At 42.7% G+C, this 24,415-nt stretch overlaps 1 protein-coding gene, 1 long non-coding RNA gene, 2 other non-coding genes and 1 pseudogene across 6 annotated transcripts; 3 read left to right on the forward strand and 2 right to left on the reverse strand.

Annotated features, from left to right (window-relative positions):
• Positions 1 to 225: 225 nt before the first annotated feature.
• LOC106866253 lies at positions 226 to 11,062 on the forward strand. The gene is made up of 6 exons (XR_002963550.1): positions 226 to 538; positions 2,123 to 2,301; positions 2,398 to 4,585; positions 4,729 to 4,914; positions 5,790 to 6,743; positions 7,411 to 11,062. It is a non-coding gene; the product is annotated as an uncharacterized LOC106866253 (transcript).
• A 694-nt stretch (positions 11,063 to 11,756) lies between these two features.
• LOC100824179 lies at positions 11,757 to 14,783 on the forward strand (annotated as a pseudogene).
• A 533-nt stretch (positions 14,784 to 15,316) lies between these two features.
• Positions 15,317 to 23,492, reverse strand: LOC100824488. 2 transcript variants are annotated; one of them, XM_010233554.3, is made up of 5 exons: positions 22,908 to 23,492; positions 20,936 to 22,819; positions 20,563 to 20,730; positions 19,919 to 20,028; positions 15,317 to 19,056 (listed from the first exon to the last, which is right to left on the reverse strand). In XM_010233554.3, exons 4-5 carry the CDS (start codon positions 19,978 to 19,980, stop codon positions 15,963 to 15,965), a joined length of 3,156 nt encoding a protein of 1,051 aa, XP_010231856.1. In that variant the 5' UTR covers positions 19,981 to 20,028; positions 20,563 to 20,730; positions 20,936 to 22,819; positions 22,908 to 23,492; the 3' UTR covers positions 15,317 to 15,962. The 2 variants fall into 2 exon arrangements, with proteins under 2 accessions (XP_010231856.1, XP_010231857.1); XM_010233555.3 differs by lacking the exon at positions 20,563 to 20,730.
• LOC112271127 lies at positions 18,347 to 19,915 on the forward strand. 2 transcript variants are annotated; one of them, XR_002964019.1, is made up of 4 exons: positions 18,347 to 18,483; positions 18,556 to 18,746; positions 18,822 to 19,015; positions 19,432 to 19,915. It is a non-coding gene; the product is annotated as an uncharacterized LOC112271127 (long non-coding RNA). The 2 variants fall into 2 exon arrangements; XR_002964018.1 differs by having other exon boundaries at positions 18,825 to 19,015; positions 19,432 to 19,746.
• Positions 23,493 to 23,946: 454 nt separating the features above from the next.
• TRNAL-UAG lies at positions 23,947 to 24,026 on the reverse strand. The gene has a single exon. It is a non-coding gene; the product is annotated as a tRNA-Leu (tRNA).
• Between the last annotated feature and the right edge of the window lie 389 nt (positions 24,027 to 24,415).

Raw genomic sequence — 24,415 nt, forward strand, 5'->3', positions numbered from 1 at the left:
TACGGTCATTTTTCCTTCAGTGCACTAGTGCACCTGCACTTTGTGGACTGCCCAAGGTTGCACTACGTGATGGGATATAGAGCAACACTACCATGTCTCAAGACACTTGACATCTTGTTCTGCTACAACCTCAAGACAATTTTCATGCACAACCCCTTTGGTCGGCAAGCTGCAGATACTTGCCAGCTACCAAGCCTGCAAAGGGTACATCTCCAGGAGCTACCACTGCTCCAGCACTTTCATGACAAGGATGTCACGTTAACAGCACCTATGTGGAAGAAGCTCCACGTCCGGGGATGCTGGAGCCTCCAACGTCTCCCATGCCTAGATGTCCAGCCGGCCGAGAAGGTGAAGGTGAGCGGCGAGAGGAGGTGGTGGGACAAGCTGCACTGGGACTCACCCTCTCGCCGAAACAGCTACGAGCCCAAGCTTCCACCGAAGTTTGCGTCCTTCGACGAGCGGGCCGTGATGACCAGCTACCTGAGATGATCAATCAACTCAAGCTCATCAGCACATCCATGCTGCTATCCATCATTTGGTATGTGATTTCACTCGAGCATCATAGTTTATCCTCTGTTCATCGACCGTTCACCACAGATTACCTTCCTAAACACCTGCCTTGTTAACAGTGTTCCACCATACCTCCGTACTGAATATATATGCCTACTGCCGTTGTGTCCATTCCCTGTCCTCCATACATGAATGTCGTTAAAAAGCTTCCAACTACTTGTGTGAATTCAACTGTCTCCAAATAAAAGGTCAGGTTCCAGTTACTTGAACAACTGTTCGCTGTGTGAAATTAAGTTTGTCTCATGTGTGTGTGTGTGTGTGTTTGTGCCACTTGAGTTGCAAATAAGTTACTCCCTCCGTTCCATAATTTTTGTCGAAATATTACATGCATCTAGACGCTTTTTAGGAATAGATATATCCATTTTTGGGCAAATTTGAGATAAGAATTATGGAAGGAAGGTAGTATGTAATGTTGGTGTTGAGCGTGAGATAAGAACCTACGATTTAGTTATCAAGTATGGTTTGTAATTATGTGTTTGATTCAGACCATGTTCTTTCGTCAAAAAATAATTCTTGTGTGAACGTATTCATTTCAATATGATTGGCGTCATGTTTATAAAGAAGAAGCGACTCATCATCAGATTTGTCATAAGCTCGGCCTTAATTTCTGCCCTGTTTATGAAGAAGAAGCTACTCCCTCTGTTCCTAAATTCTTGTCGTCGTTTTATTTCAAATTTGAACTTAAACCATGTCGAGAATTTAGGAACGGAGGTAGTACTTGATAAGTACGAATCAAAGGAGATGATATAAGTGCTGGATGTCAGCATTTTTCGCACAAACGATGCATTTCCTGGTGTAACATCAATGAATAAAAGGAGCGAAACGTTGGCTTAAACCTGGTGCACATGGTGTGTTTCCTGTGCAAGTCGGCTTGCAGCCTGTTGCAAGTGGCCTGTAGATATATGCGTGTACAAGTTTGCAATTGTTCCTTTTTTTTTGGTCCAGAAGAAGAATTGACAATTGCTGTATTCTTCAGTTAGGGGCATAGTTTTAAATAGCGCGCTATGACATTTAGCGCCGGTCTCCTTCATATACTATAGACGCTATAGCGTGCTATAGCGCGCGCTATTTCAAATAACGTTTTGCAAAATGAACGAATCAAATATAGCCCAAAATTAAAAGTTTCAGCATAACAACATACTAAAAAGTTCTCAATCATTTACAAGATCAAGTCAAATGACGTAAACATAGATTTGAAGCATAATTGAAGTATTGGAGTCGCTCCTGCTGCCAGTCATGAGCTATAGGATTTACTGCCTCTATCCTCATGGTGGAGCCGTTTAGGTCTGAGAGACTGAGACAAGAGATTTTGAGGCTGGACTTTAGGCCGGCATGATACTATTTGGATTTTGGACGCGAAATCATTTAGCGACGGTATAGCAAATAGCGTTTAGTGCCATTTAGCGGGCTAATAGCGAGAATAGCGGCATGACGAGAAAAATTGCTTAAACGCTATTTAAAAAACCAAGGTTAGGGGCATTCTGCTCTGTTTCCTCTGCCTCTTTTTTTTTTAGAACACTCTGTTTCCTCTGCTCGTGTCATGTGTGTCCAGATACAGAAGTCCAAGCCCAGACTTGTTTGTGGCCTGGTGGGCCGTCAGAACAGTTTACGGAGCAGAAATGGTGACAGAGAACCTCACAGAGATGCGGCGGCCATCTCCGCCGCTGCCCTCCGAATCTCCATTTCCGGCCGTCCACCAAGCCTGGCCATCTCCGGCCGTCCTTGTTTTTGGTGCGCCCCTTCCCCATTCTCTCTTCCCCGCATCAGTTCCTCTCTCGCGCTTTCATTTCATAGTTTGGATCTGAGCTCACTTGGTTCAACTTTCAGCTCGCTAATCCAGGATAGCTGCAAGCGTATCATCTGTGAATGTGACGGGCTAGTTCTGGAACCACTCGTGTATCCAAACAGCAGTTTGCAAGTGGAAAGAAATACTCTGGTTTTGTTCTGTGCTCGGTAAGAAAGATGCACCGGTAACCGGTTTTACTAAAAATATGTGCATTTCCACAGGAAAGACAAAAGCTCAAGCCAATTAAGAGCTCACCGCTGAGAATAACAACACGCAGTCCACTATAAGAATAAAAATCATTGTCACACCAGATGATCTTTTGCCTTTGGCTTTAATTTACTTTCCTTTGTAAAGGAGGAGGTGACGCGTGGTCAGCACATCACAGATTTGCCTCTCCGTCAAATGTCATATTGTTTCTTTATCATGATCTCCCTTTCCGTTTATACTTGTCACTGCGGCAAAGATCACTCCCAATTGTGTTATCCAGTAATTGGCCTCTCACATGTTGCATCTTTTCTATCTTAATGCATGGCATACAGTCCTCATGTACTTTATTAGGAAAAGAAAAATCTTCTACCTACAGCGGATAGAAAAATGAATCGAGTTGAAACTAGACAGGAATATTATCATCTACGGCAGCAATGCCTAACAGGGTCATTAATTAATTAAGCAGGGCGAGGGTTGCAGATATATAAGCCTCAACCTTGAATCGCACAGTTCAATCAAGAAACAAGGATTAATCCTTCTTGTCGTTAAACCATACGCATCATGCGAATTCAACTTTAGTTAAAGACCTTTTGGCAAGCATATGCACATGGCGAGTTATCCCTTCTCTTTTTTTTTGAGAAAAGGCTGGAAATTCATTCACTGCAACCCCATGTCTTTACCTAGTACATACTCTAATACATCAGGGGGATTGCCCTCCCATATACTTCATCGCTCATGCGAGTACAACCAGCCTTTGCTAATACATGCGCACAAACATTCGCATTTCTACAACACCACACAACTTTACATTCCATGAAGAGAGAACAAAGCATTTTAATCTCCTGAAACAACCCTCCGTAGACAGATCTGTCCAGCTCCGTCTTATTAAGCTTTAGGACTGCCTCCGCACAGTCCAACTCCAGAATGACGTACAACAGACCCATTTTTCTTGCCAACAACACACCTTCTCTTGCTGCTAGGAGCTCAGAGAGGAGAGGTTCCCGGACCATTTTATACTTAGAGCTCAGGCCAGCAATAAAGTGTCCAGCAGCATCTCTGATGATAACACCGCCACCCATCCCTTCTCTTCTTTGATCATCTTGATCTGCTTTGTTCCTTTACCCTTCATCTGTGAGCAAAATGTATTCCTTGCTTTTGCTGTAACCAAAGTATCACTTCTTTGCTCTGGCTGATGTCTCAGTTTGTGTATATATAAGCAACCGCTGCAAACACTGCAACGTCTCGCCCTTCTGTCCTTGCCATTTGTTTCCTTGCAACAAAAACTTTCGATCTTGTTCTTCAAAATTCCTAGGTGTTTTCACTTACTCTTCTGCATTCACATCTATAGGATTAATTCAATCTGTTTTATTCTAGTCATTATTAAAAAAAAGGAAAAAATGGTGTTTCTCCATCTTGATTGTTGTTGTTCGCATATACAAAATAGTATTTGTTTCTAGTGATAAGTACGAACAAAACAAAAAAAATATTTTCATGTTCCATGTCATTTGTTCTTTCTTCTACATTTACAAATTAAATTTTTTTCTACAGTCTTCATTACAAAAAAGAAAACAAACAAAAAATATTGGTGTTTTGCCTTCTTGATTCTTGTTCTTTCGCATATATAGAACAGTCTAATTTTATAGTAATCAAGACAAAAAAAGTTGGTCTTCTACTTCGACATTGTTCATTCACATCTGCAACACAACTCTTTTCTAGTGACCAAAATTGAAAGAAAAAAAACTCATTTTTTGCTGCTCTTTATTGTTGCTCGTTGAGAGCAACAACTACAATTTGTTTCTTTTTTCAGTTTTCAACCAAGAAACAAAAATATAATCCCTAAATACAAGAGTTGGCTAGCTTTTTCTCTTTGTTATATTGTCTTCTAGTCACATCTAGACTTCCTATTTTTTTCTCTTTGTTTTTATCTAACTTGCTTACTTCCGTAGTTACCAATTCCTCAAAAAACACCAAAAAGATTGTTGACTTTTTCCACCATCCAGACTTTTCAAGTAAATCTAATTGGTAAGATCGATCATCTATTGACATCCGCATTACATTCAGCAATAAATTCATCCAGAAGTTACTTTTTATATATATTTTGTTGTTATTTATTTACTTTCGTGCTATATAAAAATTGACAAGGTCAATTGCTTTTCTTTTTTCAGGATCATGAAAGGAAGCGATATACATATATTGATCGATTAATTTATGGAAGCCTTCGTTTTAAGTGTTGCTGAGTATTAATTACTTCGTTTGGTGATCTAATTAGAAGCCGCGTGACATTATAGATTATACTATACCAAGTTATTCCTGGTTTTGGAAGTTTCTCAGAGGTCATACATAGCTGAGAGGTATACATTGATACATGAACATCGATGGTTAATCTATATTATTTCTACTATACAGTAGTGGTCTCGATGTTTTGCATGCATGCATGCATGTCGCATGAATAAATTTTAGATTGGTGAAGTTGTAGAGGTCTAGAGGATGATTCCAACAATAAAAGTTTAAATTTCGCGGTGCAAACCACTGCATATATGTGGTTCCTTTAAGTAATGAAAATGCAATAAGATTCATGAATATTTATCATCCTTCTCTAGCAGTTTTATATAGCACGTGAAATAGGAAACACATCTGTATGGGTGTATCTAGATGCTATTTTAAAAACACATCTGCATATATGTGGTTCCTTTAAGTAATGAAATAAGAACCCTCAATCTCCTAATGACTATCTCCCGCTCGTTATTAAAAAAAGGATCTCTTTTTCTTCATCCCTGCAAATACTCCCCGATGACAAATTTCAAGAGCTCAGATTTGGAGTCTCCACTTCCTATCCCTGGAATGCCACTCGAGAAATCAAAGCCATAGCGGCTGTCCTTCTTTTCCTTTTCAAAATCGGCGTCGTTGGGGCCATAAGGGCAACCATCACCACAACCAGAGAGCAGCTCATCCACTTGTGCATAAACCATCAATATTAATCTTCAAGAGGACGTAATGCTCGAGAACAAGGGTGTGATATGTTCTTTCAGTCCTCTTGCTTTGTTTAATATCTCTTCCTAGGACCAGACTGTATTTTCTTATCCTCCCAAGGTCCTTGTGCTAAAAAGCCATGGACTCCTACTATATGGTTTACACGTACTATATATGTCAAAAAATTTCCATGTTTGTGCAAACAATCAGGTGATTCCTTTGGTGATGACTAATTCACATCATTTATTTCTTGCAGATTAATTTTGTGGAAAAACTAAAAGTTTGGTACACTACTGAGAATAATTCATGTATTATGAGGAGACTTCATGGGAACAATGGGCTGATTTTGAACGGGAGAGGTGGCTTAAGGGTCTGAGAGATAAAGACTTCTGATATATGATTATTAACTTCCTAATTTATACTCCCCTTAATTAATAGGTGGTGTATCTGGTGAAAATCACCTCTAGGGTGAAAACTCCGTGAAAACCATCGTACAAAGTTCAAAAAAATTATCGAGAAATTACATATGTTGAAGAGGTGATGTTTTATCTGTGTGTAAAATTTCAAGTCCAAACTCAATTACATTTGGCGGCAACAAAAAAACAAATTCAGCATGAACAATGGTGCTTCACTGTTTGACACTATTCATTTGCATATTTCTCTTTTTTGTTTCTTTCAAAAGTATTTGAGTTTCAACTTGAAATTTTGTAGGTTTGTAGAACATCACACCTCCAAATATACTGTATTTTAAGAATTTTTTGAAACTTCTAAACATGGTTTTCATGAAGTTTGCACTGAAATGGTGGTTTTCACCTGATATTTGGCGGTACAATCAATCAAGCTCATTGGTTTTATTTCATGCAAGCACCAACCTGATCGAGCCGTTAAATTGCTGGATATATGACTACTATTGCTTGCCATGTAATCACCATTCCTTGCTAGTATTCCCTTTGTTTCATAATAGAGTCATATTATATATTCGTTAAGAGAAGAGTTTGATATGATCCATAGTAATAGCTATTCTGTGCAATCGGCGCGCGATGTAAAATTACTGACGATGTAACACCTGACACTAGTACATGCACCAGCGGTTGCAAGCTGTGCACGCATGGTGCACACTTCTGAGGCTTGAGCAATGCATTGACAAAAACTACCTCACATGCGCGGCGACGGCGAAATCCCCTCCCACGCACCGCTGCCACGTCAATAGGTCAGCGATTTCAATACAACCGGGTTTAGAAAACCATTGTTCATTATATTAATATAAGTATGCACTTTTTTCAATACAAAAGTTCAATGAAATAACTTTGATATCACATAAAGTGCATATATACTAACAGAGTACTTGTTGATCCGATTCTTGTCTTAATACTCCCTCCGTTCCATAATATGAGGCACGCATGCATTCCTAGATTGTCAACTTAGTTAACTAAATATAAATTAAATAATTAGAAAGTTCTTTCGATAACGAATCTAATGGTGTATTTTTTGTTAAGAAACATACATATTTAATAAATCAAATTGAGAATTTAGGTATGCCTGCGTGCCTCATATTATGTATATCATAATATGGCTTGTGAAATGGAGGAGTAGTAATTACTCCATCCGTTCACCAATAATACGTGATCTACTTTTCATGGTCTCCAATCCACAACTTTGCCTATGATTCTCACATAAACTATATGCTTACAAAATCAGTAAAATAAAACATGACATAGTATTTTGCAATACAAGTACACTAATATTATTCTCACATGCATGTTAATTCTGTTTATTTTTGCATCTATTGAGTGATTAAAATTTTAGGCTGATCTCATGCACATTTACGCGCTTTATTATATTATGGAATGGAGAGGGTAATTTTCTTCTTTGGTCAGGCTGAATCGAGACCGCTGTCCAGATGTTAATTTCAATCCGAGTGGCAGCAATGTATCCTGGAGTTCTGGGGTGGGTCCCATGGCTTCATTCACAGAGGCCATAACAGTCAGGGTTGTCGAGGGACTAAGTGAAGAGTTTGGACCCTTCAAACACGTGATAAAGGTGGATTTGAAGCCGTCACCCATGCCCACGGCAGATGGAGGTGGCATCACAAGTATCAAGCACCAGCTGGCCATCGCTGCAGCCAAGGAGCTCGGGCTGCTTGACCAAGAATACAACAGGCTCAAACAAGAGTACGAAGCCGTTCAGTACTACTCCTACGGTAGCAATGACCTTGCCTCTTATAATTTGGAGCATTACGTGAAGGATAAAATAGTTCCTTGGATTAGCAGGAAGTTATCAACCGAGAAATACTTGCTGGTAGTCAAAAATCTCCGTTGGTGGATTGAGCCCAGCAATTTTACAAGGGATGTCAGGCTTCCTCCGCCTAGTTGGGAAAATTCTCATTGGTTCATCTCGACAATCACTAAATATGCAGGCAAACGGAGCAAGTCATCTGGCGATCAAGTTATATCCATTCATGTGCATGCTGTGGTTGTGGTGCTTGCCCTGTATTCACTGCATCACTCGGCCGAGCACATATTCAACATGACCCGTCAAGAAAATAAGGAATATTGGCATCACATAGCCCTCCTTTGCTTTCACTATGCAACGCTGATCTTTACCAAACATTCACCGGTAGTGCCTGTTACCTCGGATGAGCTCATCCACCAGTGGGCTGCCCAAGGCATCCTCCCTCGCATGCCCATCAATGGAGAAGAAGAAGAAACCGGCAACTGCACCTACAGCAGCAGGTGTGCCTATATGCATAGAGTTGGAAGAATCATCCTTGAAGCGTTTCAGAAATACTCTTTGTTGCGGCTACCTTATTCCCCTGCGAATAATGCTGATCGAGCCACCGGTACTGCTGCACAATTCTTTTCATACCATGGTCTCATCACAGAAGACATCACAGTTGATGCACTCTTTGAGAACAAGAAAAATTGGATCACCTTCGTCGATGACCATGGATGGCATGTAAGCCGAGAATGGTTGAGCCCGAAGGAAAACAGGGGCGCGACTGCACTTATTCTAAGAGGTTGTTCACAACAGTCTCTCATATTCTCCAAGCTAGACCATTTCTTGCTCAAACTCTGTTTTCTTCGTATTCTTGATCTCTCATATACTCCACTAAAATCACTCCCTTCTTCCGTCGGTTCTCTACTGTACCTTAGGTTGCTTTCACTCAGAGGATGCCATGACCTGGAAACTCTTTCATCAACAAATACTACCAGTTCAAATTCCCCATTGTCCACTCTATACCAGCTTGAAATTCTTGATATGAATGGAGTTCCTTTTTCTCATCTGACACAAGATGTGGCCAACCAAAAGAGCAATTTGATATTCCTTGACATGTCCTATTCACAAGTAACTAGTTTCCCTCCCAATTTTTTCCAAGGCATGTCAAATCTGGAAGAGCTGGTCCTTGTCAACTGCTCCAAGCTTGTGGAGTTGCCTCCTTCCATGGTTGCACTATCCAGCTTAACAACCCTTGAGATCGCTGGCACTCAAATAAAATACTTCCCCAAGAAGATATTTGATGAAATGCAGAAGCTTCAATCCCTCAAGCTAATTGACAACAAGAAACTGTTTTCGCTCCTAGAGTCAATCTCTAGGGCCCAGGGATTGATTGGTCTACATATTGAAGGATATGAGTCGTCCATGGTGGAAGAAATAAAATTGGAAGGGCATCCTACCCTAACATCCTTCATCTTGATCCGCGCACCTCACATAAGACGCTTGTCTTTGCGTGGATGTAGAAAACTTGAGTCTGTCAAGTTCAAGAATCTTGATGCTTTGGAGGATCTTGATTTGTCTGCTACAGCTATCAAGGAGCTCCTTGCCGGCATCCCAAATGTTCCTCATCTTAGGCGATTAATCCTCGTGGGTGTTCCTTCTCTCAGGCGTTTCCCTTGGCATATGCTGGGGCGACTCCCAGATGTCTTCTACTTGGATCACTGCATAGAAGGAAATGGTAATCACTCTGACCATGTTGCCCGGATACGTGTTAGTGATCCCAGGTTCTTCCATAGCTTCTGTGAAAACTTCTGTGGGTTTAGTAAGAGGCGGACGGTTTTTCCAATCTTTCTATGTCCGAGTCGAACCATGCCTTACAAGTAGCAGGCGACAACATGATGAAGAAGGCATGCTTGATAGCAAGTTGTGGGTGTTGGTGCAGAAGAAATCAACATATGTGGATGTATATACCAACTGTTATGCAGATGGAATTGCAATTTTGCCAGCAATTACAGTTCCCCTTCACCATACTAAGCGCCACGTGGAGATCAAAAGGACGATGCACTCGGCACTCGGTGGTTTACGGTATCTTCTTAGTGTTACCAAATCAATATCAATATCAGATGATAGTTCAATCAATACATTGGGTTACTTGAGCGATTTTGCTGAGCTAGAAGAATGTGAGCTTCGTTGGTGCTGTAAGATAGGAGTAGTTTTTACTATACACATGACAAATCTACGGAGTATGCACATTTGTAGCCTCAAAAGTCTTGTTACCTTCTGTGACAATTTGATGTACTTCAGTTCACTAGCACACCTGCATTTGGAAGACTGCCCAAGATTGGAGCACGTGGTGCCACGTGGAACAAGACTACCATGTCTCAAGACGCTTGACATCCTGTTCTGCTACAACCTCAGGACAATTTTCACCCACTACGAATATGGTACACAAGAAGATACTTGCCAGCTACGAAGCCTGCAAAGGATACGACTCCAGGAGCTGCCACTGCTCCAGCACTTCCACTACAACGACGCCACCTTAACAGCACCGATGTGGAACGAGCTCCACGTCCGGGGTTGCTGGAGCCTCCGACGTCTCCCTCGCCTACAAGATCAACCGGAGAAGGTGAAGGTGAGCGGCGAGAGGAGGTGGTGGGACAAGCTGCACTGGGACTCACCCTCTCGCCGCAACAGCTACGAGCCCAAGCTTCCACCGAAGTTTGCCTCCTTCGACGAGCGGGCCGTGATGACCAGCTTCCTCAGATGATCAATCAACTCAAGCTCATCAGCACTTCCATGCTGCTATCCATCATTTGGTATGTGATTTCACTCGAGCGGCATATTTATCCTCTGTTCAGCGACCGTTCACCAAAGTACCTTCCTAAACACCTGCCCTTGTTAACAGTGTTCCACCATACCTCCGTACTGTATATATGCCAACTGCCGTTGTTGTGTCCATCTCAGTGCATTCATAACCTACATGTCATCTAAATTCACCCTTGTGTCCATTCCCTGTCCTCCATACATGAATGTCGTTAAAAAGAGCTTCCAAATACTTGTGTGAATTCTACTGTCTCCAAATAAAAGGTCAGGTTCCAGTCACTTGACCACTGTTGGCTGTGTGAAATTAAGTTTGTCTCATCAGAGTATCAGCTCTTGTATCTTCTGTGTGTGTTTGTGCCACTTGAGTTGTAATAAGATATGTAATGTTGGTGTTGGGCGTGAGATAAGAACCCACGATTTAATTACAAAGTATGATTTTGTAATTATGAGTTTGACTCAGTCCGCGTTGTTTCATCAACAAAATAATTATTGTGTGAAGATATCCATTCCAGCATGATTGAAGTCATGTTTATAAAGAAGAAGCGACCCATCATCAGATTTGTCATAAAGCTCTGTCTTAATTTCTGCCCTGTTTATAAAGAAGAAGCTACTCCATGGTAATGCACGACGACTCGTCATCCAAGAAGTCTTATATATACCCTTCTTCTTTTGCCTTTGCTTTTAAACTTTAGCAAACAAGAAACTAACAACAAATCAACAATGTGATCGAATAATCTGACAGATTGATGTTCACCCACAGAGCAATTCATAAATCATAACCATTGGGGTTCCTGAAGAAACATCTCTCGCAGGTTGGTTCTCTCTCCGGCAACGGCGATCCCTCCTCTCCCTATCTTGAGCCACATGACCTGAGTACCTGTCTGAACATAACAACAGGTCGCCCAAATTAATCGTCATAAACAGACATTAAAATTCTTCTTCCCTCTCCATTACATGTAGAGACTTGTTGAGCGGCGGTGCCGTGGAGGTGGGAGAACTCAGTGGGCCTGACTTGTTGCATCCTCCAAGGGAAGGCCCACTGGCCCAGCAACCTTTCCTTGGATCGAAGAAGGTGGAGGGCTCGGTTGCGGCCCATATTAAGAAGCAGCAATTTCGGCTCAAAAAAAAAAGCAGCAATTTCGGCTCCAAAAAAGCGACGGCTGATATATGTGCGATCGCTGGCCGGCCGGTTCGGATGGAAGGGATGAGGATGCATGCACAAGGATCGGAGGCCGAGAGACTTTATCCATCCAACCCAAGATGAGAACAATTAAGCTAGAAGCATCCATTTAATTCTCCTACAAATATGCGCCACCAGCTGCTAGTCCACTCTTCTCACCGACTTCATTTCACTTCATCCCAGCTGCCATGGATCGCATTCTGCCGCTGCTGCTGTTAGCCGCCGCCGCCGTCGTCCTCGGCGCCGGCGGCACCGAGATCAGCCACAACAACCGGGCGCTGGTCATCGACGGCGAGCGGCGCATCATCGTCTCGGGGTCCATCCACTACCCGAGGAGCACCCCAGAGATGTGGCCTGAGCTAATCAGGAAAGCCAAGGAAGGCGGGCTGGACGCCATCGAGACCTACGTCTTCTGGAACGGCCACGAGCCACGCAAGCGCCAGGTACTTAACATGTTGAATCTATATACTCCCTCCGTCCAACAAAAAATGTCTCAAGTTTGTTAAAATTTGGATGTATGTAGACATGACTTAGTCTATAGATGCATTTAAAGTTGAGACATCCTTTGTTGGATAGAGGAGAGTATGAATTTTAAACTCTGTCTAAATGATGATATCGATTGTTTGCAATTTGTGTATAGTACAACTTCGAGGGCAAGTACAACATACGCCATCCTCCGCATCGGCCCCTACATCTGCGGCGAATGGAACTACGGGTCTGTTAATTAGTAGCATGTCTATTAAAAAAATCAAATTAGAAATATATACTGTATTAGAAATCAAATTAATTTGATACTTAATTATCATGCATGCATGCACGCACAGAGGTCTGCCGGCTTGGCTGCGTGACATCTCGGGCATGCAGTTCCGGATGCACAACGACCCTTTCGAAAAAAAAATGGAGACATTCACGAGCCTCATCGTCGCCAAGCTCAAGGAGGCCAAGTTGTTCGCCGGCCAGGGAGGCCCCATCATCCTCTCCCAGGTTTAATTAACTAGTAGTAAACCTGGGACAAAGTACACGCTGGACAACTCATCCTCCACCTCAGCAACATCATCGTCCACGTCAGCGTGCTTCATCAGCAACAAGTTCGAGGACAGGGACGTGAACGTGACGCTCGACGACGGAGCCACCCACGTCATCGTGCCGGCGTGGTCCGTCAGCATCCTGCCGGGCTGCAAGGCCGTCGCCTACAACACCGCCAGGATCAAGACGCAGACGTCCGTCATGGCCAAGAAGCCACATCAGCTGCCGGAGACGACGACCGCGGCGGGGCAGCAGCAGCCGATGTGGTCGTGGATGCCGGAGAACCTGGCGCCCTTCATGACGGACGAGAAGGGCAGCTTCAGGAAGAACGAGCTGCTGGAGCAGATCACCACGTCCGCCGACGAGAGCGATTATCTCTGGTACAGAACAAGGTAATCAAATTATTAAGCATCTGAATGATCACCATCTAAATTCAATCAAATTCATGGTCTGATCTATGTTAATTTGGGGGAAATTAATGCGTTTCTGACAAATGGAATGAAAATGGTGTGTGTGTAGCTTTGAGCATAAGGGTGAGGCGAGCTACAAGCTGCACGTGAACACGACGGGGCACGAGCTTTACGCTTTCGTCAATGGAAAGCTCGTTGGTGAGTAATTAGCCGCAGCCCTTTTCTTTTTATTTTCTTTTTTGGCTTTTGCTTTGCACATTAATTTGGTTTGATTTGTTTATGACAGGGAAACACCACTCGCCAAATGGCGGCTTCGTCTTCCAGCTGGAGACGCCGGTGAAGCTACACTCCGGCAAGAACTACATCTCCCTCCTCAGCGCCACCATTGGCCTCAAGGTGCTAATTGACTCTTGCTTAATTTCTTCTCCATTTAATTTTCTTATTTGGAACTCTCAGGTATCTTGATTTGCCATCAATAAATAATAGAGTAAAATTTGGGTCTTACTTAGTTACGTAATCTGAGCAGAACTACGGAGCGTTGTTCGAGATGATGCCGGCGGGCATAGTGGGCGGCCCGGTGAAGCTGATCAAGACGACATCCAACACCACGGCCATGGACCTCTCCAACTCCTCATGGTCCTACAAATCCGGGCTCGCCGGCGAGTACCGATCCATCCACCTCGACGGCGACGACACCAGGCAGCAGTGGCAGAGCCTGAATGGCACTATCCCGGTGCACCGCCCTTTCACGTGGTACAAGGCCACGTTCTCGGCCCCGGCAGGGTCCGAGCCCGTGGTGGCGGACCTCCTCGGGCTCGGGAAAGGCGTGGCGTGGGTCAACGGACACAACCTGGGACGGTACTGGCCGTCCTACGTGGCGTCCGACATGGCAGTGCGACTACAGAGGCACCTTCAAGGCGGAAGGGGGCGGGGTCCGGTGCCTCTCGGGGTGCGGGGAGCCCGCCCAGCGGTTCTACCACGTGCCGAGGTCGTTCCTTAAGGCCTTGTTCTGTTCGAGGAGGCTGGGGGTGACCCGTCGGCGGCGGCTTTCAAGACGGTGGGCGTGGGAGCGGCCTGCGTGGAGGGCGTCCAGGTGGGCGATGACGTGGCGCTGGCGTGCGGCGGGCACGGGAGGACCATCTCGAGCGTCGACGTGGCGAGCGTCGGCGTGACACGTGGCAGGTGCGGCGGCGCGTACGAAGGCGGGTGCGAGTCAGAGAAGGCGTTGGAGGCCCTCAAGAAGGCGTGCGTGGGGAAGGAGTCGTGCACGGTGCGGCACACGGAGGAGTTTCTTGTCGCCGCCGGCGTGTCCGGCGAGCTCACGGTCCAGGTCACCTGCTGATCATGGATTAAATGTTCGTCATCACTTTTGAGTAGTTGGTGTGTTTAATTTAGCCTCCTCTTGGAAATTTTTGTTAGGAGGTTTCATGAATTACTGTAGCTCGATCTATCGAACAAATGGTTTAGAATTTTTCTTTTCTGGTAGTTATTAGTTAAATTTCGAGGTGACAGATGGTAGCCAAGCTGGTACTATTTTCTAAGAGAAAAGTCTCTACATATATGCAGGCCACTGATAACGAGCTCGATCGATTCCTTCTGTCCAAGTGCTTACTACGATTTCATTTTTCTCCCTCTTCGTCTTCATCGAGAGCTCCGTCTTGCTACTGAGGTGGTGCTGGCCACGTACTGTACGATTTATGTTTTAGAATCCGTGTTTTATTGCAAATTTGAACTAATCACATCAAGAGGGAGCAGCTAATTAACCAGCCCTCCTGTATGCCACAAGCTGGAATGATTAACCTAATCAAGATTTTGACAGTGGACAGATGATCAAGCAGCAGCTGTATGTACTGGAGTTGATCATATCTTCCATGTAGGCGCTCTCTTCACATTCGAGATCTATATTTGCAGATAAGTCTCGATCTGCTAATTAAGTGCTAACACCTACGCCCAGACAATCCGGACAGAATTAATTTTAAAACCTGGCTCAAACTAACTCAGAAGATCAGTACTCCCTCAGACCCCTACTACTTGTCTTAAATTTGTCAAAATATGGATGTATCTTTGTTTAAAAACGTCTAGATACATATAATATTTCAACAAGTAATACCGGCAGGAGGAAGTAGTACATCTTGCTGCTACAACACGCAGTTCAGTACTTCTTCAGTCAAGCAAATCGTACAACGAATCAAATGCACAGCTCAGCTAGCTGTTAACATTACAAACCACACTTGAGAATATATAGTTCTCATCTCATGATCCACACAAACAAATTAAATAAATATCTTACATATATAGATGATCACACCAAACGTACAAGAGATGACACTCTGGGGACGGACTTGATTTCACACGACACACAATGGTTAATTTGTCACCGGATGGCTGGGAACCTAACCTTTTATTTTGAGATTGTGTATGTATACACACACATTCACACACAGGTACTAGTTCAGAAGAAGTCACATAGAGAACTGGAAATGGGAAATTATTTAGACGGCATTTATGTATGGAGGCAGGGGATGGAGACAAAGGATACAAATACAATGATAGTTGACTGGATGGAGGAAATCAGGCAAGTGATGGGGCACAGTGGTATTTGACATATATGGTATGGATGTATGGTGGAATATATCCTGTTAACAAGGCAGGTGTTTAGGAAGAGGAAGGTACTCCGTGATCAAAGGTCGATGAACAGAGGAGTATGCTGCTCAAGTGAAATAACATATATACCAACTGATGGATAGCAGCATGGATGTGTTGAGCTTGAGTTGATTCACCTGAGGTAGCTGGTCATCACGGCGCGCTCGTCCAAGGAGGCAAACTTCGGTGGAAGCTTGGGGTTATAGCTGTCACGGCGCGAGAGTGGGCTCCACTGGAGCTTGCTCCACCACCTCCTCTCGCCGCTCACCTTCACCTTCTCGGCCTGCTGGACATCTAGGCGCGGAAGAAGTTGGAGGCTCCAGCAGCCCCGGACATGGAGCTCCTTCCACATCGGTGCTGTAAAGGTGGTATCGCTGTCGTGGAAGTGCTGGAGCAGTGGAAGCTCCTGCAGACGTACCCTCTGCAGGCTTGGTAGCTGGCAAGTATCTTCAGCTTGCTGAGAATATGCATTGCGAATGAAAATTGTCTTGAGGTTGTAGCAGAACAAGATGTCAAGTGTCTTGAGACATGGTAGGGTTGTTCCATGTGCCACCACGTGCTTCAATCTTGGGCAATCTTCCAAGTGCAGGTGCGCTAGTGAACTTAAGGCATTACAACTGTAATTTGAAAAGAGGCAAACTAGACTTTTCAGGTTACGGACATGCACATTCCGTAGATTTTTTAAGCCTTGTGTGTGACCATTGAAAACTTCTTCCATTTTATGGCACCAACGAAGCTCACATTCTTCCAGCTCGCCGACATAGCGAGAGCAATCAAAATACTTGATAGAACTATCACATGTTACTGATATTGATTTGGTGACATATAGAAGATATCCCAAATCTTTAAGTACCGATTGCATCCCTGTGATCTCCACATGGCGCTCAGTTCGGTGAAGGGGAACGGTAATCGGTGATGCAATTGCAACTTCCTGTATATAACAGCTTCTATATACATCCACATATGTTGATTGCTTCTGCAACAACTCCTGCAACTTGGTATCGACCATGGCTTCTTCATCTTGCAGCTGCTTGCTAGTATTTGTAATGCATGGTGCGGCTTGAACAAAGAAAGATTGGAAAAACCGTCCATCCCTTACTAAATGTGCAACACTATAATTGAACGTGCAAAAGAACCTAAAGTCAGTAACACACAGTTGAGAACAAATCTGATCAGAGTGTTTACCAATTCCATCTGTGCAGTGATCCAAATAAAACACATTTGGGAGTCGCTCCAGCATATGCCAAGGAAATCGTCTCAGAGAAGGGACACCGGCGAGGAGCAATCTCCTAAGCAGGGGGAGATTAGGGATATCGCTAGAGAGATCCTTGATAGCTGTAGCTGACAAATCAAGCTCCTCCAAAGCATCAAGATTCTTGAGCTCGACGGCCTCAAGTTTTCTACATCCACGCAAGGATAATCGCCTTATGTGAGGTGCGCGGATCAAGATGAAGGATACAAGGGTAGGATGCCCTTCCAATTTGTTTTCTTCCACCATGAATGAGTCCAATCCTACAGTGGGTAGGACCATGGAGATTGACCCTGTGAGTGAAATCAATTTCTTGTTGTCAATGAGCTTCAGTGACTGAAGGTTCTGCATTTCTTCAAATATCTTCTGGGGGAAGTATCTTATTTGAGTCCCAGTGACCTCAAGGGTTGTTAGACTGGATAGCGCGACCATGGAAGGAGATAACTCCACAAGTTTAGAGCAGTTGACAAGGATAAGCTCTTCTAGATTTGACATGCCTTGGAAAAAATTGGGAGGAAAAATAGTTATTTCTGAAAAGGACATGTCAAGATATATCAAATTGCTCTTTTGGTTGCCGAGATCTTGTGGCAGATGGGAAAACGGAACTCCATTCATATCAAGAATTTGGAGCAGGTATAGAGTGGACAATGGTGAATATGAACTGGCATTTGTTGATGACTCTGTGGCACTAGTTGTGGATGAAGTGGAAAGAGTTTTAAGATGATGGCAGCCCCTGAGTGAAAGCAACCAAAGGTTCAGTAGAGAACCGATGGTAGAAGGGAGTGACTTTAGTGGAGTGTAGGAGAGATCAAGAACACGGAGAAAACATAGTTCGAGCAAGAAATGGTCCAGCTTGGACAGTATGGGTGATTGTTGTGAGCAGCCTCTTAGAATAAGTGAAGTCGGGCCCCTGGGTTTCTCTTGGCTCAACCATTCTCGGCTCACATGCCATCCATGGTCATCAACGAAGGAGATCCAATTTTTCTTGTTATCAAGGAGTTCATCTAATGTGATGCATTCTGCAACGAGGCCATGGTATGCAAAGAATTGCACAGCAGTACCGGTGGCTCCATCAGGGTCATTCGCAGGAGAATAAGGCAGCTGCAACAAAGAGTATTTCTCAAACGCTTCAAGGATGACCATTCCAACCTGATGCATATAGGCATGTTTGCTGATGGATATATGCATGTTTGCTTCTTCCTTGATGGAGACGTGAGGGAGGATTCCATGGGCAGCCCAGTGGTGGATGAGCTCGTCTGAGGTAACAGGCACTACCTGTGAATGTTTGGTAAAGATCAACATAGCATAGTGGAAGCAATTGATGGCTATGTGATGCCAGTACTCCTTCCTTTCTTGATGGATCATGTTGAATATGTGTTCGGCCGAGTGATGCAGTGAACAGAGGGTAAGCATCATAACCTGCTCATTGTTAATGTATATAGCTTGTTCCATTAACTTCCGCCGGCTCCTGTTGTAGGCATCTTGAGAAGTAACCGAGATGAACAATCGAGATTCTGCCCAGGTAGGCGGAGGAAGCCCGACATCCTCAGAAAAACTGCTAGTCTCAATTGGCCACTGGAGGTTCTCGACAACCAGCATGTACTTCTCGGATGACAACTGACTGCCGATCCGAGGGAGTAGTCTCTCCCGCGCGTAATTCTCCAACTCGTAAGTATTGCCCTCGTAGGAGTAGTATCGCAGCACTTCATACTCTTCTTTGATCCTGTTGTATTCTTCGTCCAGCAGGCCTAGCTCCTTTGCCGCAGCGATGGCCAACTGGTACTTTATGCTCATGAATGCCGGGTCCAGATCCACCTTTATCACGTGTTTGAAAGGCCCATGGAGCTGATGTATTTTCTCCACAGCCCTGATTGATATAGCACGTGTGAATGAAGCCATGGGTCCCACACCAACGCTCCAACACACATAACTACCTGGTACGTTAAGAAATAGATACGGCCAGCGATCTTCATTCAGCCTGGTCACAGAAAAAAAATTAATTACTACTAGCAAGTAATAGTGGTTATCTTGTCAAACGATCGACTAGACTGCGATAAACGTCTATCCAACTCTGTAACTCGATCATGTTGGTGCTTGCATTACATGAAATAGACTCGAGCTTAGTTACTATCAACCAGTCTCTCCTATTTTGTTTGCAAGGCAAGAAAACAAACGACTATAAATATTTCGTGTATCGACATACTAGATTGACCTCCAAAAGAGAATCATGCCAAAATTAACTCTTAACTACTTGTAAAAGAGTTCTCCCCATTGGCCGCTAGTGTGATAAGATATGTGTTGCAGAATGCCAAAATTTGTTTCAACTATTTATTGTGGCCTTTGATTGTTGCAGGAAATATAGGAATGTTTTGATGGTAGGGACCAAGCTAGGGACCTCAAGATGGGACATCATGTGAATACACCCTGATTCTAAGGTAGAGAGATGTTTGGGATTAGGACATCCACAAAAGTTGACTCTTAGCTGACTCTTATTTGAAAATTGCTTATGTAGAGGAGGGAGAAATGAGAGAGAAGAGGACTGGCTCGGACTTTTAGCCAAGAGTAGATTAAGAATCAATCTTGTTACTGTTTTACACCATTGAATTTAATGCTGACAAATCATGTCGACTCTAGGTGACGTGGAAATTCAGTACTGACTCTACCTTTATGGATATACTCTTAGATATAGATTTATGTACCAAAAGTGAATTGTGAAGAACTATTAAGTAGTAAAATAATCATTATAAGGTTGTTAAGAAAACACATATGGATAAATACTACAAAAATGCACTATGTATATATTAAGGAAGGAGTGTAAATTAGGAGGTTATGAATCATACCAAAAGTCTTTATCTCTCTGATTCTTAAGCCATATTGTCCGCTCAAAACTAGATGGCGCCATGACTTATTTTCAGTAGTGTACCAAACTTTTAGTTTCCACAAAATTAACCTGAAATAAATAAATCATGTGAATTAATTATCAACAAAAGAATCACATGATCGTTTCACACAAACATGTTTTGTTTTGAATATATGGTGTGTAAACCAGACAGTAGAACTCCACGACTTGTTGCACAGAGGACCATGGGAAGGATAAGAAAATACAGTCTGGCCTTAATAATAGATACTCCTAAACAAAGCAAGGACTGAAATAAAAAATATAACGTCGTAGTTCTCGAGCATTACGTAATACACACCGCCAAGTACATACACCAATACAGATGTGTTTCCTAATCACAGGGTATATATAACTGGTCGAGAAAGATGATAAACTCATGAATCTTATTGCATTTTTATTACTCAAACACACCACGTTGATATACAGGTTTGCACCAAAATTTAAACTTTTATGGTTGGAGTCATCCTCTACTACTTCTCCAATCTAAAATTTATTCATGTGACGTGCTAAACATCAAGACCACTACTGTTTAGTAGGAAATAATGTTAACTAACCATCAACGTTCATGTATCAATGTATATGTACCTCTCAGCTATGTATGATCTTTGAGAAACTTAAAAAACCATGAATAACTTGGTATAGTATAATGTCACGCAGCTTCTTAGATCATCAAAGGAGGCAATACTCAGAAACACTTAAACTGAAGGCTGCCAATAAATACTCAATCAATATATAGAGCTTCCTTTCACGGTCCTGAGAAAACAGAAGCAATTGACCCTTGTCAATTGTTATATAGTACTCCCTCTGATCCTAAATTCTTGACTCAAATTTGCGCAAATATGGATGTATCTATTCTTAAAAAGCGTTTAGATACATGTAATATTTCAACAACAATTTAGGATCGGAGGGAGTAGCTCGGAAGTAAATAAATAGCAACACAAATATAAATAAAAAGTACCTGCTGGCTGAATTTATCACCGTGAGTAATATGGATGCTGATAGATGTTCGATCTTATCAATTAGATCTTCTTCAAAAATCTCGATGGTCAGAAATGCCAACAATCTTTTGGTGTTTTTGGAGGAACTGGTAACTACTGAAGCAAGCAAATTAGATAACAAAGAGAGAAAGCCAGTGCTTATTTTAGGGAATTTTTTTGTTTCTTGGTTGAAAACGAAAGAAAAAACAAATTGCAGTTGTGGATCTGAACGAGCAACAGTAAAGAGAAGCAAATTTATTTTTTCAATATTAGTCACTAGAAAATACTTGTATGGCAGATGTGAATGAACAATGCTGAAGTGGAAGACCAACTTTTTTCTGTATTGATTACAATAAAGAAGACTGTTTTATATATGTGAAAGAGCAAGAATCAAGAAGGAAAAAACACCAATATTTCTTTTATTTTTATTTTTGTAATGAATACTAGAGAAAAAAGATTAATTTGTAAATGTAGAAGAAAGAACAATGACATGGAACAGGCATATATATCTTTTGTTTTGTTCGTACTTATCACTAGAAACAAATACTATTTTGTATATGCGAAGAACACAGTCAAGAGGGAGAAACACCATTTTTTTTCCTTTTTTAATGATAACTAGAATTAAACAGATTGAATTAGTCCTATAGATGTGAAAGCACAAGAGTAAGTGAAAACACCAGAGAATTTTGAAGAACAAGGTCGAAAGTTTTGGTTGCAAGAAACAAATGGCTAGGAGAGGAGGGCGAGGCGTTGCAATGTTTGATCCGATGGCTTATATTTACACAAACTGAAACATCAGCCGGAGCAAAGATGTGATGCTTGGTTACAGGAACAAGGAAGGAATAGATTTTGCTCATAGATAAAGGATAAAGGGACAAAGGGGACCAACATGATCAAAGAAGAATCGGAATAACTTGACATGCGCATGCCCTGCCAAAGGACTTTATCTAAAGTTGAATTTGCATAATTAATGCTTAAGGTTTTAAAGCAAGAAGGATTGATGTTGATCGAGCTGTGAGATTCGTGGTTGAGGTTTATATATCTGTAACACTTGCGCCGCTTAATTAATTACCCCATTGGGCATTTCGATGGATGATGATATTGCTGTTTACTAGTATCCAACTTGATTGATTTGATATACTTGGGTGTTTCTATCGGCTAGGTAGCAGATTTTTCCTAATAAAGTTGCAAACAAGTACGCTATATATCTTTTCTGGAACCATGCAGGACTGCGCATGTCATGCTCAGGAGGGCAATTACTGGATAAACATAATTGGGAGTGATCTGTGCCGCAGTGACAAGTATAAAAGTAAGGGAGATCATAAGAAAGAGACAACATGAATTTTGACGGAGAGGAAAATCTGTGATCTGATGACCACATATCACCTCCTTCTTTACAAAGGGAAGTAAGTTAAAGCAAAAGGCAAAAGATGATCTGGTCTGATCATGATGGATATCGATCCTCACATGTTTGGTTCAGCATCTGGGTTAACTTAATGTGTTGACTAAATTCCAGCTTGTACCCTCAAAGATCCCATTTGTGACAGTGGGTACCTCATTGAAGAGTTTTGTCACCAATGTACCCCATTTAAAAAATTTGTTGCCAATTGCAGCCCATTTACCAAATTGCCCTCGAACTGACAAGAAGGTTCACCTGACGAGGCAAGCCACCTGGACACACATTATTCCAATACGCTTACAAGTGTACTCTAGTTCTTCAGATTAGACAACTCCATTTCCAGTCCGCCGATTTCCATCTCAGCCACAAGAGTCTCATGGTACTTTTACAACTTGGAAATCACCCAGCCAGCTCTCTGCTCTGACACTCTGCCGACCCACTGGATTGGTCCGCGGCAATCATCACCCTGGAAGCGACAGCAATGCAAAATTCAGACTAACAGTTTGCCAAATTACAGAAAAACAAACAAAAAGAATGCAACTCAATTATTGTACCTTATAGGGGCAGCTCAGAAACCTCCTGCCACGAGCATTTCGCCTCCCAAACCCAATTCCCCTCGGCCGGAACCACCATGGGGCCTCCCAAGTCCCAAGCCGTGTCTTGTGTCGCCTGAGCCCTCGCGGCGTCTTCAGTCACTGTCGCCTGGGCCCTAGCTTGGCGCCGCTTCCGCCGTTGTTGCCTTCGCGCTCGCCGCGGCTTCCATCACCGTCGCCTTCACGCCGGCCGCGGCTTTCGTCGTCTTCGCTCGCCGCCGGCCACCACGCCGCCAACCTAATCTTGGACGGTGGTGCCGCACTGCAGCAAGCGCGAGCGACTTGGACGCCTGGTCCAGCTAGAAAGCGTACTCATAATAATACGTGTTCACGTGGTTTGCCTCATCAGCCCGACGGGTGGGCCCTTCGTGTCAGTTCGTCGGTACTGTAAGCAGGTAGTACAATGGGACATGTACCCCTCCATTTCATGTGTTCACGTATTTCAAGATCTTGCTTTAACCATCAATTAGACCAACAAAACGAGAACTATGTATTATAGAAGTTATACCACCGGAATTTTTTTTTCAGATATGAATCTATTAGTATAATTTTATAACATGAAATTCACATTTTGTTGGTGTAATTGATGGTCAAAGTTAGATCTCAAAATGCATGGGCACGTCATATTTTGAAACGGAGGAAATACGCTGGTAACAAAAACTCTTAGATGAGGTATTCAAAGGCACAAATGGGATTTTCTAGAGGTACAAAGTGAAATTTTACTCTAAATTTGCTTGATGAAAATTATGAATTATGAATCTACTAGACCTTTCTTTCTTCTCGAATGCTGTTATTCTTTGTGGTAGGCTCTTAATCGGCTTTGAGGGTTTTGTTTGGCATCCAGTATCATGGCATGGCATGGCATGCAAAACTCCATAGATAAAATCTGACGTACGTGTAAACGAGCCAAAGAACATGGCTTGACAAATGATAATAACTTCCGTTTATTCTTGTACCATAAAAGAAAATCAGAGCACTGAGAAAATAAAATAAAATGGTATGACAGCTGTGGGATTTGAACCCACGCCCTTTCGGACCAGAGCCTAAATCTGGCGCCTTAGACCACTCGGCCAAACTGTCCTTGTTGACCTTTGCTTGAAAATTATTTTATTATACATTCTCGTTTTTTTGTGCTGCTGGCACAGTCAACGTAGCACGATGACCATTCCTCTAGCAGTGTGCAATCATTGGTTGGATGTAAAAAAAATTACATATAGTTTTACTACTCCATCTGTTTTTAAATATATGTACATTTGGGGTTGTTTGAAGTCAAACTTAGTCAACTTTGAAGTAAAAACCGCAAAATATATGCAAAACCAAACTAATATCATTAGGAGTAGTATTGAGTATATTTTCATATTGCATTTGTATGCTATTAAATATGTTGATATTTTAATCTATAATATCGGTCAAAATTGATGAAGTTTTACATAGGACAGCCTTAAATTTACAGAAACGGAGGGGGGCTG

Source organism: Brachypodium distachyon, chromosome 2, assembly GCF_000005505.3.
Source record: "Brachypodium distachyon strain Bd21 chromosome 2, Brachypodium_distachyon_v3.0, whole genome shotgun sequence".
In the NCBI taxonomy this organism is placed as follows: domain Eukaryota; kingdom Viridiplantae; phylum Streptophyta; class Magnoliopsida; order Poales; family Poaceae; genus Brachypodium; species Brachypodium distachyon.